The 17,216-nt window shown below is 34.7% G+C and overlaps 1 protein-coding gene across 2 annotated transcripts in view; it reads right to left on the bottom strand.

The window, feature by feature from the left end:
* The window catches only part of LOC5564068, a 131,627-nt gene that overhangs the window by 65,885 nt on the left and 48,526 nt on the right, over window positions 1–17,216 (bottom strand). For both annotated transcript variants that reach the window (XM_021848404.1, XM_021848405.1), the window contains one exon: window positions 764–869. In XM_021848404.1, the coding sequence (XP_021704096.1) occupies window positions 764–869 (106 nt within the window). The remainder of the gene's footprint in view (window positions 1–763; window positions 870–17,216) is intronic.

Genomic DNA, 17,216 nt, shown 5'->3' with positions numbered 1-17,216 from the left:
TGTGGAAAATCTTACCGGGTTTGGTGGTCCCGCATTTGATATTTGATTTTCAAACGCACACATCAATATAATCGTGTAGGGTAAGTGATCCATTAGTTGTGGGTGTTCCTATAGTTGCGGTAGTGTCATTTTCACTGATTTTATAGTATTAGCCACAGAACCGACACTGCCAATCGACGTATTGGCTTGTTGATACACGAAATATTTGAAAACAGCGTTCAAATTGCTTTGGAACTGATGAAATATCACTAAAATTGTTAAAACTTTCTTTACTTGTACCAATAGTTGCGGTAAAGTGTTCCCATAGGGGAGGATCCCGTAAGAAAACAACGGATACCGCAACTATTGGAACACAAATTAAAATTATACCGCAACTAAAGGAACAGTGTACCGATAGTGGAGGTATCATTTTTCACTGACATGCCGCTGGTTACTGTGATGAAATCATTTTTCTCATTAAGTCAAGGGTCGTTACATCCCGTTACAACATTAATATGTACATTAATTGCGCTTCTTGAATTTAAGCGGTTAAATGAAGTTGAATCGTGCATAGTACCTCCATTACTGGTACGTCTACCCTACAACGTTGGTGTATAATTATAGTAAACGAGATCACAATTGTATATTTATTAATTGCTGTTTGCAGGGGCTGGCTAGGTTCCAGTGAGAACGTAGGAACACAAAGAAGCCAATCCTGTTTTACATGGAACCTAATCATTGGCTGATAATCGTCTTTATAGCACCCTCACTTTCGATTTCTTACCTGTTTCTTGCAAGTGCGCTTCTCCACTCAGCGATGGATTTTTGAGCAGCTTCGTAATGCCTTCGCTCCTCCAACAGATCATTGATGAATTCGTTATTTTGAAAAGCTGCAAATGGAAAGGAAATAGACGAGAAAAAAAAGTTTATCAAATCATGTGAGTCACAAATATGCGTTAAATTGACTACGATGGATGTTTCGACCATGAATGAGCTGCTAAGGCGAACTACTGAACGGCGAGATTCGAAGGCAAGCGGCACCCAGCGCTGACCTAATTAGCGGAATATTGGACCAGCCGCGTGCTAATTTCCTGTCTATAGAGCATATCTATCTCAACACCGCTTCTTCTACTGAAGCAGTTCAACTTCGATTTCCTTGTAGCAGATCATGTATGCAGTGCACATATAGAAACCATTTCAAGTCGAATGTGGATTACAAAGTCAGTGTAACAGGTTTTGCCAGTGGCGAATATTTTTTTATGGTGCAATTAAGCCATGACTTATATGCATCCCATTTGAATAATAGAGCGTATAGCCTATAAATATTGCTCAATATCGTATTAGTTGTTTGAGTCGATTGAGGCCCATAACTGGTTTGTTACATTTCCTCGCAAGGTTTCCGTGATTCAAGGAGGGACTGATGTTTGAACATTCGATAAGGTCTCCATTTCCATTTGAGTAATGGCGTTTAGAGAAGCAAGGTGAGACCAATGGGATAATCGAGTTTTCCAGGAAAACTATAACAGTTAAAAAAAAAATAAATACCATACATTGAACATGTCGGAATCCAAATTGTTCATTGGCAAATATTGAAAATTCCATCACCGCCAGGGGCTTTCATATTTTCACTTCTATCCAATTCCTCCAGGAATTTCCAAAAACGTTTTCTTGATTGAGAATGTTTTCGAAATCCTGAGTAACCTAGTGAGTCCTCAATTGAAATTGAGCGCGCCTTCAAACTGCATAGCAAGTTTTTGAGCTTTTTGGCAATCAGCAGTAAATTGTTTTCCTTTTTCAATTGGCTTCTAAAGTTTTCTCAAAATTTTAGATAATTTTCAAAGGGGCTTAGTGCTAGGGTCCAGTTGATAAATTTTATTTTCAAAATTTTTGTTTCCTAACTGAGAAAAACCTTTTTAGATGTATGCAAAGGAATGTTAATAGGCTACAAAGATGATTACAGTCGGTTAAGACCGGTTTCTAGAAAAGGAAAGACAAGTAGGGCTCTCAGGGTATTGAATTGAAAAAAAAACCCTGAAGAGCACTCATTAACTAAAATTCTGATTAATTAAAGTCATAAATGAAAAAAATGCGAGTCAATTTCCACAAGTCATTTTGAAGCAAATTAACTTGCTGCCCAGTGCATTGAAAAGGCAAATAGGCAGCTAGGAAAGTATATTACAACATCCAATGTTTCAAAAACTTTAGTTTCAAATGACAAAAAAGTTGATGTTGTAACTCCCCCATATGTTATATTCAGTCAATCATTACGATAAACAAAAAAATGGATCCAGGTTTCAAATAGGTTTCAGTAATAACTGCTAGGGAAAGTGTACCAGTTATGGTCATAGCGGTTCCCTATTTGGCCATATGTGAAATTTTGAAAACTTTCACATTTTAAATCTTTTGGAATATTTTAACCTCAAGATATATCTTAACAAGATATATCTTAAATCTAACTTCTACAACACACACAAATTTTCAAAACTTGAAGACTTTAAAGTAATAACTTATGGTGAAATAGGGAACCACTATGTCCATAACATAACTGGTACACCTACCCTATATGTATGTTATTAGCTGTTTGAAAAATGAACAGCTCGTGAAAGAAAGAGCATTCCAATTAAAAAAAAAAGCTTTTAGATCCATTAGAGAGTTTGTAGGGCCTAAAAAATACGTATCAAAGAAGTTTGTAACATTTTAATGATATGGAAAAGTATGGTATTTCGCCACATGAAAAACGGTAATTTTTATAAGGAGGTTTCAAGCATATTCAAGGATTCGATTAAATCGATATTAAATCTTACAAAAGTTCAAGTCTCATTTTTCATACTTGGAGGATTCAATTACAAATAACTAAAATAAATCACAGTTTTAATTTCATATAAACATCAATAAAACCGGCAACGGATTCAGCAGCCCATAATGTACTGGGAACACATAGGTCACATTAAGACACGTTAAAAGCTTATTTTTGTTCCGCTGTGTATAATTGGTTGAACGAGATTGCTAAGTCGATCATAAAAGAAAACCAGGGCAGTTCAAAATGTTCTCAACTTCGAGAAATGATTGATAGATTCCAAGTACCACGGGTATGAACATAATCGCAGCCGTATCTAATTTAAATACCTCATAATCGTTACAAATGACCCACTTCCGAAAAAGAAATGCCAAAGTCGCGACTACTCTTACGACCACATTAGTATGTAAGACCGGCATTCAAAAGGAACAAAGTGCTGCCCGGGAAACAACAGCTGAGCGCGTGAACCAAAGCTTGGCTTTTGCCCTAATCGGTTTAAGTCGCTTAACCGTTTTTCTTTTCCGTAGTAGTTGTAGGTACTTTCATCGCACTATGTGTCTCTTCGTTGACCCCGTTTCACGGCGAAACTAATTCACACAAACAATAGCCGACAAATGCTAGGTCCCGTAAAAATTAAGCTTATGCGGCTTGGGGGTTGGTTGCGGGGAAAATGCAGTTTAATGTTTTTGTCTTTGCTCTTTCTACCATGGTGGATGGATGGGTACCAGTCAGTCTTGCTATTCTTGCAAGAAAAACAAGTGAAATTTCTTACCGGACACAATTAAGGGCATTTCTTGCTTCTCTTGACCGAGACACCATCGTGTGAACTGTAAGCAGTTGTAAAGTTGAATGAACGTCAAAAGAAACGGGAAATTTGTATCTGATTTTTTCAACTTTGATTCATTATGATTCTGTTCAAATATGGGACCTTTCAAAACGTAACGCAACAAGGGGAGTGAGAGGGTCTTGTTACGGTTCATACAAAAAAAAAATCCATACAAAGCCTGTTACTTAGGAAGGGATGGGGTCTAAAATCGGCAAATTTTGCGCTACATAATATTTAAACCATTTTATACATATCCTACAGTATCATGTAATTGGATAACATTGTTTGACGGGTGAACCACAGATAATCAGACGTAACACTGACGACATTTCCATTGACCACCTATTTAGCGAGCATTTCAAATTCTCTATGTTACAAACCTCACAACCAGAAGCGCGCGCATCATTTTCTTTTCGTGCTTGACGTTTCACACTAGCGCCTTCCGGTGGTATCGTTGTATAAACTGTATTTCGTGCAACATGCTCATCAAATGATAACGACGACGGATTTTAAAGATATTTGTTTTAATTTTTACGGTCCACATTAACCCTCTTATACTCTCAACATTAAGCTTCTTATAAATATTTATTTATTTAATTTACGTTTCCGTAAACTTAAGATATTTCTTATGTTTCAATTATTCTAAGGTAAGATGAAGTTCGCCTTTAAAAGATCAAACTATTAGAAACAAATGAGAAATTAAATCCTTAAGTGACTTGCTGTAAATTAATTTCAGAAATGCGACTAGGAAACAAATGCTCGAAATTCAGCTGAAAAAAAAATCAATTGTATATAAGGGGAGATCCCCCAATATCGGATACCTAAGCCGCTGAATTCGTAATTCAAAAACTATTTATTTTATACGTCCTTTGTGACTATTTATGATAAATTTTGTTGTTTTTGTAGCGCACAAAAAATAAATTTGAAAATATGAATATGAATTTTGACATTGCATTTTGATTGTGCATTTTAGTACAAAATTGATCAACATTAAAAGGTGAAACCGTCGACCGGAGACGATCTATAAATAAACATATAAATAACATATTTTACTTGTTGTTAAATTCAAAGATATCATCGAACAAATGAAGCTGTCCGAAACTGGGCGACAGGACGTGCTAAACCAACATTGTATTTTGACCATTTTTAGTTCAAAATCAAAATCATTATTGAATAAGTTCTTAAGGTGATACGTCAACTTTTTATCGGTTTTCAAACAACTGTTTTTGTTTAAAAAACAGCGTGCGTTTTTCAAGGATATGTTATTCTACGCAACAATTCCTTTCTATAATAGCTTCCTTCTCTTCTACTACACCATCTTGGTTGGACCATGATTTGTCAATTTGTCGTCAGTGTCCGGTATTTGGTGCTGTCCGGTGCTGGGGGATCTTCCCCTTGATACTTCTAACAAGAACAGAACTAGCATAGTACGAAGTCGCAGCATTTTTTTTATCATTGCAAACATTATATTCATTATTTCTTATATCTAGGTGTTCTGTGTTATTAGACAACACTATCATCCTAATTTGGTAACACAAATCTAAGATTTTATTAACATTTTGTTAACAACATATTACATTTCATTTGCCGTAGCAGTTCATTTTTTTTTACAGGTGAGTTGATTTCACCTGCTTATAAGAGAAAAAAAAACGTTTTTAATATACTTAACCTTACTTAACCTAAACATATAACGTATTAATCGTGGCAATAGAAAATTGTAACGATTTTTGCCTGAAATTGGTTCAACATTGGATATTCTATATAACTCATTGATACTATACCAGGAAGGAAGCCTCAGAATCATTTTCAGAGCTGCAGAGCTTTCTTCCTGGTATTACAACCGCTAGTCCATATTGGTACAGCATACAACATGGCTGGCCTGAAAATTTGTTTGAATATCAAAAGTTTGATTAAAACGTAATGTTTTTTCTACGCCCGACGTTTCAATGGGCTATGCCATCTTTTTCAAGGGTTCTAAAAAGGTTGAACAAGGCTTAATTTAAAATTACAAATGCACAAGTGTAATTTTTAGTTTTTCTGTGTCCAATTGTATAGTTAGTATTTATCCATCATTTTTGTGACTGTAAATCTAAATGTGTGTAATTTGATTTTTAGGAAATTGATGAAAACTGTTTGCTTGACGATTATCTATGTTATGTATAGACCACCAGACAAAGAACGTATTTTTCTGTAAGTTGTTAATGTTTCCACTTGTGCATTTGTAATTTTAAATTAAGCCTTGTTCAACCTTTTTAGAACCCTTGAAAAAGATGGCATAGCCCATTGAAACGTCGGGCGTAGAAAAAACATTACGTTTTAATCGCTATCACTAGACTGAAAGCCGAAAAATCCCCCGGTGTTAACTATAATCAGTCGAAAGCATCAACATACTATCAAAAGTTTGTTCTTAAGACAAAGTTTTGATTTTTTATTAATAAGGGGATAGAGACATTTTACATATTTGTTACATTTGGCTTGAATGCCCTCAATGTGATTTTTGAAAGTTAAATTCTTATCTAGCATGAGCCCTAGATACTTAACTTCATCTGACCAATTTATTGGAACCCCTCTCATCGTGACAAGTCGCAGCATTTAATACATCTCAGGCTTCTTAATAGAATAAATTTACAATGCACGTATGAAGGACATTATTAGTTACACTTGTGTGCCGTAAAACATGCAGTTTAATAAGGGAAAATTGTTAAATGAACAACCAATCAATGAGTCACAACAGCCTATTCTGTTTTGTGTTTAGCGAATCTCACAAAAAAAATGAGAGCTACTTTCAGTTTATTTAGGATGTAGGCCGGGCCGGCCGGAGTGGTATAAAAATCACATAATAATACATGAAAATAAATCAAGCTCTTGAACAACTTTAGGTTTACTCGGTGGCGCAACGAATCTTTCAAGTTGTAAGAGAGGCATCTTGGCCCAAATAATGAATGTGCTAAGAAATCCAGGGATTTCCCGTTTTCCAGGATAAAAATTATGATGGGGTTTTCCTAGATGAACGTTAAATATGATGAAAACCACTAAATTTCAAAGTAAAACAACTATTTTTTGTAGTCTCAAGTTTTATTCAATAAAATAAAAATCTTTGTAAGGGGAAGAGAATGATGCCGAAGCTAAATCGAGATGAATGATGTCGAAGACAAATTGAAAATTGTCAGTTTGGTGGATAACCCATAGCAAGAAAAAGTTTATTAATGTCATTTATTTTTCGTCTTCAAACTTACTAACTTACAAATTTACAGCCAATCGAACCCTAACTCTCATTTGCCATATATCCGTTGGCTTTGGCGATTTCGGATCATAATCAATTCAATGAATAATAAGTTAACATTCTAATGAACTCAGCAACCTAGCACTATAGAAAATATTGAACTGGTGACTTCGAGAATTTCTATATACCTCTTCTTTTATTTCGTATCATATTCTAGTATAACAGGAACTCTAGTTCTCATTTAGCCACAACATTATATCACAGCAGAGAATAGGTAGTTATTTGCATGAAAAGACTAAATTACCGAATAAGTATAACATATTCTGGTAAGTCTAATTGTGAAGGTTATTTATTGCATTCCTCTTGAAAATTAGTTGTTTTCATTACACTAGACTGAGAAAGCCAACATGAAAGTGCACCTAAATTTTAAATTTTCAATAATTAACAATCCGTATGATCCACTGCAGTACCTTCAATGACCTTGAATGGTATGCTTGTTTTTCAAAGTATCGATTTCTGAAAAAAAAATACTTATACGTTTCTATAATTTTCATTGATATAGTAAAGCAATTGCGAAAATTTTTAGCATTCCCGTTATTATTTGAGGTAAGCTTTGATTTTGTTAAGCCACTTTATTAGAAGGAGAAAGTCATGTTAAATATAATATTTTGTAGTTACTTTGTATTATAACATTTTATTTTGGAAAACTATTTTCTCTTTCAATTTAATTGTGAAAACATTGATCAGTTGAAATTTTACTTCCATCTCAACAAAAAGACTTGTTTTATAAAAAAAATAGAAATCCCAGGATCTCACCGATACCAAGTCGAGAATTTCTATATACTTGTTGTATAGAATATACTTAATAAATGACCAATTTTGACACCCACCCACCTTTTCGTAACGCTTTTTGTATGGATGTTCTACAGTCGACTCTCCACGTCTCGATATCGAAGGGACCATCGAGATAGGGAAAGATCGAGACATAGAACAACTTGTTAATGAATATTAGATTGAAAAACACTCCGTTACCATAAAAAAAACAGAAATCATTTTGCCTTCGCAAGTTATTTTGAATCCCTAAAATCTAGTCTAGTAACCTTTGATAATGAATCGGGAGAAAATCGTGAATGAAAATAACATCGAGATAGGGAGATATTGAGATAAAAAGGATATCGAAATAGGGTAGAAGTACCAATTATGGCTATAGCACCAATTATGGCAATAGTGGGAGCAAACAAAGATTTTTCTTAATGTTTCACTTGAATCTAACGGCTAATATTCACAGGAATGATAAACCTATTTGGTTTTTACCGTTTGTTTTTTTTAAATAACGTCGTTTTTTCACAACGCGTTGTTTACGTGGTAGGTACTGCATAAATAAACCGCGTTAAAAACTTCAGTGTACTAGTCCGTTCCGTTTACACCAGTTCGATTTTCTTTATGAGCCTCTGTACGTGCCATAAATTCTTTTGTTCTTTTGACTTTTACTGTGCGCCGTGTGTTGGTACTGTCTCACTCTCTCACACGGGCAATTTGAAAACAGGGCGCACAGTAAAAGTCAAACGTTTTATAGCATGCATAGGCTCATAGAGCTTAACGAACTAACGAACATTCGCATATGCTCGTCATACACAGTTTGTTTTTGTTTTCCCTCGAGAAACTTGCCCACACATTCTAGACTTATAAAAATGCACATGGAAATATTACCCAATTTGAAATATTTACACTCAGGAGCACAGTCTGTTATCTGTGAGGTCATTAACTTCTTCTACCAAGGGGGTGAAAACTTACGCCAACTACCAAGGGTCTAAAAAAAGTTGGAAGTGCAACTTTGAAGATGCATATCTCTGTCGTTTTCGAAGCGATTTTCATTTTTTTCAGAAATGGAACTGGACAATATTCAAGATTCATATTTGGGATTTTGAAATAGATGCGCCTACCCAAAGTTATTAAGCAAAAGGCACTTCACATTTTTTTTTCACAAACTCAACGATAAAATAAAATTTAAAGCGATGATATTTAGTTTTTTCGCTAGTAATTTGCTTGTTTGAGTGTAGTGAACACGTTTGAGTAGAAATTGAAGTGTTTGATTACACTCAAAATTTCTTTCACTCAAAATATTACGAAAAACCCTATTTTTTGGACCCCTTTGCCTGTAACTCAAAATTTGAAGCGATAACATATAGTTTTTTGACATGAAATTGATTATGAAAGTCAAGTGAAAATGTATGAGTAAAAAAAAAATGAATTTCCGATAACACTCTAAATTTATTTTACCCAGAAAACCACACAAAACACGTACTTTTTTGTCTGTAATTCAAAACTAAAGGCTATGATATGTAGTTTTTCAGCATGAATCTACTTGTTGAAGTCAAGTAAACATATTTGGGCAGAAATTAAAATTTTCGATTACACTCAAAATTTTTTTTTTACCTAAAATAAAACGAAACGCCTTATTTCTGATCCATTTTCCTGTAACTCTAAATTCAATGCGATGACATGTAGTTTTTCCGACATGAAATTGATTGTTACAGTCCACTAAACATGTCTTAGTAAAAAAAAAACTTATTTTCCAATAACACTCAAAATTTATTTTACAGAGAAAACCACACAAGAAACGTAATTTCTGAGCGTTTTTGTCTGTACACCAAGGCTATTATATGTAGTTTTTTCCGGCATGAATCTACTTTTAGAAGCCAAGTAAAGATATTTGAGCAGAAATTGAAATATTTGATTACACTCAAAATTTATTTTATTTAAATTTTTACGAAAAACCCTATTTTTGGACCCATTTGCCTGTCACTTAAAATTCAATGCGATGACATATAGTTTTTTTGGCATGAAATTTATTGTTACAGGCAAGTGATCAAGTTCGTGTAAAAAAATGAGTTTCCGATTACACTTCAAATTTATTTTGCTCAGAAAACAACACAGAAAACGTATTTCCAGAACTTTTTTGCTTGTATATTAAAATTGAAGGCTATGACTTGAAGTTTTTTAGAGAAGTCGAGTGAATATTGTACAATAGAAAAATATTGTTTTGACTACACTCAAAACTGTTTTTACCTAAAAAACAACGCAAATAACTTATTTCTCAAGTTTATTCATCTGTAAATAAAAGCTCAAGGCTATGATGTGTAGTTGTTTCGGCATGAATTTACTTGTAGAAGTGAAGTGAACATGTTAGAGTAGAATAAGAAATTTTCGATTACACTCAGAATTTATTTTACTTAAAATATCACGAATATTCCTATGTATCGTCCCGTTTGCCTGTAACTCAAAATTTAAAGTGATGACTTATAATTTTTTCGACATAAAATTGATTGTGAAAGTCAAGTGAACTTGTTCGAGTAAAAAAATAAATTTTCGATAACACTCAAAATTTATTTTACCCAGAAAACCGCACAAAAAACGTATTTCAAGAGCTATTTTGTCTGTAAATCAAAATTGAAGGCTATGAGATGTAGTTTTTTCGACATGAATTTACTTGCAAAGGTCAAGTGAACATTGTAGAATCGAAAAATAAATTCATGACTTCACTTTAAATTGTTTTTACCTACAAAACAACATAAACAACTTATTTCCCGAGTTCGCTAGTCCGTAAATAAAAAGTCAAGCCTATGACATGTAGTTTTTCAGCATGAATTTACTTGTAGAAGTTAAGTGAACATGTTTAAGCAGAAATTGAAATTTTCGATTACGCTCCAAATGTATTTTATCTAAAACATTACGAAAAACCCCTCGGACTCCTTCAGTTCTTCCAAAAATATCTCAATGAATTTTTCATACAAATCTGCAAAGAATCCAGTTAAGGTGAAGATGAATCGAAGCCAAAGCTTAAATTTTCAAGAGCACGGAGCTGGAGAACCAAACACCCGTTTGAGCTAAAATCCTCATCGATTGGTCACCTCCAGCTAGTGACCAATCGATTAGGTTTTCAGCTTAAACGGATGTTTGGTTCTCCAGATCCGTGCTCTTGAAAATTTGAGCTTTGGTTTCGATTCATCTTCACCTTAACACTACAGCATTTTATCCAGAAAATCCTCCAATCATCCCTTCATAAATTTCTTTGGGAATTGCGTTCGATGTTTTTCAAGGATTTTCTTCAGATAATCCTACATGATATTATCCAGAGATTCGTTTTTTTCTATTATTTTAGCATTTTTTTTTTAGCTATCTAGATAATAAATCATTGAACTGTTTAGTGAAATATTTGTAAGTAAATGGAGAGCAAAGTTGATTAAAAAATCTTCTAAAACTTCCTCAAGAGTCCACAAATAAATTCTTCTTCACATCAAAGGTGATTTTAAAATTCAACAAGTTTCATTAGAAGTTAGTTCACGGATTTTTTTTACAAAATTTATCCAAGAATTTAAAAAAATCCTTCTAATTTATCTGGAAATATGTCTAAAAAGTCTCCTAGAAGAAAGCCTGTCAAATTTTTGAAGACATATTTGGGAAATATTTAAAAAAAAAAACTTAGGAGAAATTTCTGGAGTAATTCTTGGAAAATTCTAAGAAATTCCTAACGGCATGTCTAGAGAAGTTTGTGGTTGGATTTTTGAAAATGTCCTAAACAGGAGTGTTGGAGTAAGTTCTAGGAAAATCGATAGAAGAATCACCGGAGAAATTCCTGGAGAACTTTCATGGAAAATATCCAAAAGAACCTTTGCATGCATTCTCGATGGAATTTATGAAATATATCATGTGGTTATCCTTGGGAAAATCCAAGTTGTATTCTTGAGGATTCAGAAACACATGTTTTAGAGGAATTCCGTAGGGAAATGCTTGGGGCTATTCCATGGGAAATAATAACTAAATAAACTTCTGAAGAAATCTTCGGAACAATATTTCAATCTTTGGGCAAATACCTGAATCAATTTCTAATTAAACTCCTAGTGAAAATTATAAAAGCAGTATTACTTGTCGTTATGTCATGAAGATTTCTCGAAAAAGATCTTAGAAATATAGGTACTTATTTCTGATCGGATTCTATGAGGAATTAAACTCTTATCTCCTGGTCCCTGTAAAGTGTCGTTTTGTTTTCTTGATTCCTGTTTGTTCTCTTTTTCGTTCCTATTTGGTCTCTTCTTAAGAATAATCATAGATGACCGTACAATTAGAAGTTGCTACTCCGTGATTGACCAGAACAACCTAAGTTGCACAAAGATGTTATGAAAGGGGCTTGGGATTAGCTTGTCATCCTCAATGTGCACAAATCGAGAGCTCAAATTTTAAAAGTCAATAACGGCGCCGGCCATGTCCTTCCGGTCATCGGGGAAGGGAAGGAATGTTAGTTCGACAACCGTTGTTACTAGAGATCGAGATCACCTCTGCATCTCCACAGTTGTCTTGGAAAGGATATTGAGTTAGTGGGATAAAGTAAAGATCTGGAGGTCATCAATGTTTGGTGATGCAATTCATGATACAATAACGCCTAATCGGATTCGCGAAATAATTCGATAAACGCATTGTACGCCGAACAAGTGTTCGTCACTCGCCTACGCAAGAGCAAGCGACTCGATCAATAGTTCAAACACTACCAACGATCCACGGCGCTTTTTCATTTCAATGAAGTTTGATCCCGCAGGAGCAAGCGTCAAGGTCGAAGGATCCAACAATACTCTACTCCGTTCCTACTTGGTCTCTTTCTCAGAAAAAAGTTCTCTAAAGGGTTGTATGACAATTACCAAAAATCCATCTGTCAGAAAGTAGTTTGCCAAAATCAATTTGCCAGAATAAACCATTCTCCAGAAAGTTATTTACCAGAAAGACCATTTCCCAGAAAAAAATATTACATCATTACTAAGCTTTGAATAACTTTATCTGATTTGTAATCTACAATGGCCCATGTGATTCCAAAAACTTGAATCTCCATTATCCATATGTTTCGTATAGGAGAGTGACTTAATATGAGAAAAAAAATCGTCTCAAATCTTTTGTTTTCTAAGGTTACCTAAAAAATGACTCACGTAATTTCCGCCACACATCTTTCATGTTGTAAATATTGAATAAAAATGTATAAGAAAGATCACGTTGTTTGATACTTGTTATAATATAACAATGATTTAAATGTTATTTGGCACAAAATTCACAATGCGATTGTGTTACGCTAAATTTCTATACGGTGCTAGTAGTCTACGAATGCCATCATTCCGGATCTCATCACCCCGAACGATACATAACTCCGAATGACATTACTCCGAATTCCAGTATCACAGGCCAATGTCATCCCAGGTAATTGTGCATTTGGGTAAATATCATTCAGAATTATTGAATTCGGGATAATGGCCACATATATGTACCTAAGTGAGGATAATATGTAGCCTTTTGTTTTCCATAAATTTGTCGATCAATTGCTTTCGTGTCAAGGTTTTGGTCCATTGTGGAAAATGGCTTCGTGGCAAATGTCACACACTTAAGTTTCTATTTTCAAGACAATCAGTCGGTACCAGCCCTGCTGATGAAACTTCTGTAGAAGTTCCTGATAAAATTCTGCTTCTGAATCACCGGAGAAATTCCTGGAGAACTTTCATGGAAAATATCCAAAAGAACCTTTGCATGCATTCTCGATGGAATTTATGAAATATATCATGTGGTTATCCTTGGGAAAATCCAAGTTGTATTCTTGAGGATTCAGAAACACATGTTTTAGAGGAATTCCGTAGGGAAATGCTTGGGGCTATTCCATGGGAAATAATAACTAAATAAACTTCTGAAGAAATCTTCGGAACAATATTTCAATCTTTGGGCAAATACCTGAATCAATTTCTAATTAAACTCCTAGTGAAAATTATAAAAGCAGTATTACTTGTCGTTATGTCATGAAGATTTCTCGAAAAAGATCTTAGAAATATAGGTACTTATTTCTGATCGGATTCTATGAGGAATTTAACTCTTATCTCCTGGTCCCTGTAAAGTGTCGTTTTGTTTTCTTGATTCCTGTTTGTTCTCTTTTTCGTTCCTATTTGGTCTCTTCTTAAGAATAATCATAGATGACCGTACAATTAGAAGTTGCTACTCCGTGATTGACCAGAACAACCTAAGTTGCACAAAGATGTTATGAAAGGGGCTTGGGATTAGCTTGTCATCCTCAATGTGCACAAATCGAGAGCTCAAATTTTAAAAGTCAATAACGGCGCCGGCCTTGTCCTTCCGGTCATCGGGGTAGGGAAGGAATGTTAGTTCGACAACCGTTGTTACTAGAGACCGAGATCACCTCTGCATCTCCACAGTTGTCTTGGAAAGGATATTGAGTTAGTGGGATAAAGTAAAGATCTGGAGGTCATCAATGCTTGGTGATGCAATTCATGATACAATAACGCCTAATCGGATTCGCGAAATAATTCGATAAACGCATTGTACGCCGAACAAGTGTTCGTCACTCGCCTACGCAAGAGCAAGCGACTCGATCAATAGTTCAAACACTACCAACGATCCACGGCGCTTTTTCATTTCAATGAAGTTTGATCCGGCAGGAGCAAGCGTCAAGGTCGAAGGATCCAACAATACTCTACTCCGTTCCTACTTGGTCTCTTTCTCAGAAAAAAGTTCTCTAAAGGGTTGTATGACAATTACCAAAAATCCATCTGTCAGAAAGTAGTTTGCCAAAATCAATTTGCCAGAATAAACCATTCTCCAGAAAGTTATTTACCAGAAAGACCATTTCCCAGAAAAAAATATTACATCATTACTAAGCTTTGAATAACTTTATCTGATTTGTAATCTACAATGGCCCATGTGATTCCAAAAACTTGAATCTCCATTATCCATATGTTTCGTATAGGAGAGTGACTTAATATGAGAAAAAAAATCGTCTCAAATCTTTTGTTTTCTAAGGTTACCTAAAAAATGACTCACGTAATTTCCGCCACACATCTTTCATGTTGTAAATATTGAATAAAAATGTATAAGAAAGATCACGTTGTTTGATACTTGTTATAATATAACAATGATTTAAATGTTATTTGGCACAAAATTCACAAAGCGATTGTGTTACGCTAAATTTCTATACGGTGCTAGTAGTCTACGAATGCCATCATTCCGGATCTCATCACCCCGAACGATACATAACTCCGAATTCCAGTATCACAGGCCAATGTCATCCCAGGTAATTGTGCATTTGAGTAAATATCATTCGGAATTATTGAATTCGGGATAATGGCCACATATATGTACCTAAGTGAGGATAATATGTAGCCTTTTGTTTTCCATAAATTTGTCGATCAATTGCTTTCGTGTCAAGGTTTTGGTCCATTGTGGAAAATGGCTTCGTGGCAAATGTCACACACTTAAGTTTCTATTTTCAAGACACTCAGTCGGTACCAGCCCTGCTGATGAAACTTCTGTAGAAGTTCCTGATAAAATTCTGCTATTATGCAAAGTACTCTTGGACTTTTGAAGAAGTCTAACGTAGTACCTATAGGAATTCTGGTAAGATTTCCTGGAAAAAAAATCTTTAAGAAACTCTGGAGTAAACGTACAAGAATTTACTTTAAAGACTTTTATAAGATTTTTTGACAAATCTCTTAAAGTATCAAGCAATGAAAAAATATAATAGAAATAGAGATTTGATTAAAATAGTTTTCAGATGCCTCTAACCATGCCTCTAACTTATGTTCCTCGACAGACCAACGCTTAAAACGGCCGTGAGATAAATGATCAACATTCAAACCAAGTACTTACTCCTAAAATTAATGCATTTATCATAAACTTATCAGATCATAACACAATAATTTCCTTATTGAACAAATTGCACACTGGCTAATGCATAAATAATACACTCCAAGAATATGTCAAGTATTTTTCCGAATGCATTTGTGAAATTGTGGTCGGTTTTGAGTTGAGTTGAGGAAATTGTTTTCAAGCGATCTAACAATATTTTCATGTGAATCCTGAGATAAGTAGCTTTTGAGCCTTTCCACTAACAAAACTACTTCCTGTGAAAACCATGGAGATACAGAGGCGATCTCGGTCTCTAGCAGCAATGGATGTCACACTTCTTCTTCCTTCCCTTCCCCTAAAACCGTAAAGACGTGGCTTGCGCCGTAATTGACATTACCAAGTTTGGAGGTCTCGAAATTGTACATTGAAGATGGTATGCTACTCTCAAGTTACATCTGTTGATTTTCTGTACGATTGTACGTTTATCAATGATTATGATAAGGGGGAGATCCCCCAGTATCGGACACTTAAGCCACTAAATTCATAATTCGAAAAACATTGGTTTTGTGTGCTTGTGTTACTCATTTATGATAAATATTATCATTTTTATAGTGTTCAAAAATAAATTCGAAAATATAAATATGAATTTTGACATTGGATTTTGATGAAAAATGAATGTATTTAGAGACACTGGTGCAATAATCTATATAAATTAAAATGGAATGGTGTTTGTATGGCTCACGAAATGGCTTATGAACGGGTCAGCGGATTTGGATGATTCTTTCTTCATTTTGTTCGTCAAGGGTTCCGACGTGTTTGTGTGTATAAAAGTTGCAGGATATTCACCGGGAAAGTCGGAAAAACGAGAGTGAACGGAACTGTCATTTTGTATGGGACGATTAGTAGTGGTTTTCAACAGCCTACTTGATGGCAAGACGAAGTTTGCCGGGACCTGAGACGAGACTCGCGAAGACGGTCTTCTTTTTCTGTGATTGCTGAGTTTTTTTCTTATTCCACTTTGTGTTTATACCAATTATGCGCATGCTGTTCAAATCCTCACATGAACCTCTCAGCAAAAAATGATTGAGTTTGCATCACATCGAATCATAAATAGCCGTTTGAGTGAAATTTCATGCCAGAAAACGTAGCAGATAACCTCTTCTGCTTAGATTTATCAGCATCTTTGGAAAAAACTGCTCCGCCGACTGAGGTTTTTAATAACAGTTTACTTTGAACACAATACTTTTCACTTTTTCAGCCATAAAAACGGTGGGCTGCATTTGACGTTTCGTGAGAGGGGAATCTGGGCTGCATATGACGTTGATATTTTTCCTCTTCGCGAGTCTCTCTCAGGCCGGGACCACTAGTTACAAATATATCATATAACAAATCAAGCTGTCCGAAACTGGGGGACAGGAGGTGCTTAACAAAAGTTGTAATTTGTCCATATTTCGTTCAATTATGGTACAAAATACATTCATACTATCAAATAAGGATTATGTTCGATCAAGCTTGCGTGATCCAAAGTATTTTTTCATATTCAAAATGATTACTAAATAGGCTCAAAATTAAGGCGATACATCTAATTTTTAATATTTTCAAACTTTTCTACTTTTTAAAAAAGTCATACATATTTCAAGGATATGTTATTCTACGCAAACATTAGTTTCCATTATAGCTTTCTTTTCTTCTAATACACCATCTTCATTGGACCATGATTTCTC

Source organism: Aedes aegypti, chromosome 1, assembly GCF_002204515.2.
Source record: "Aedes aegypti strain LVP_AGWG chromosome 1, AaegL5.0 Primary Assembly, whole genome shotgun sequence".
Taxonomy (NCBI): domain Eukaryota; kingdom Metazoa; phylum Arthropoda; class Insecta; order Diptera; family Culicidae; genus Aedes; species Aedes aegypti.
This window is presented reverse-complemented; position numbering and strand designations above follow the sequence as displayed.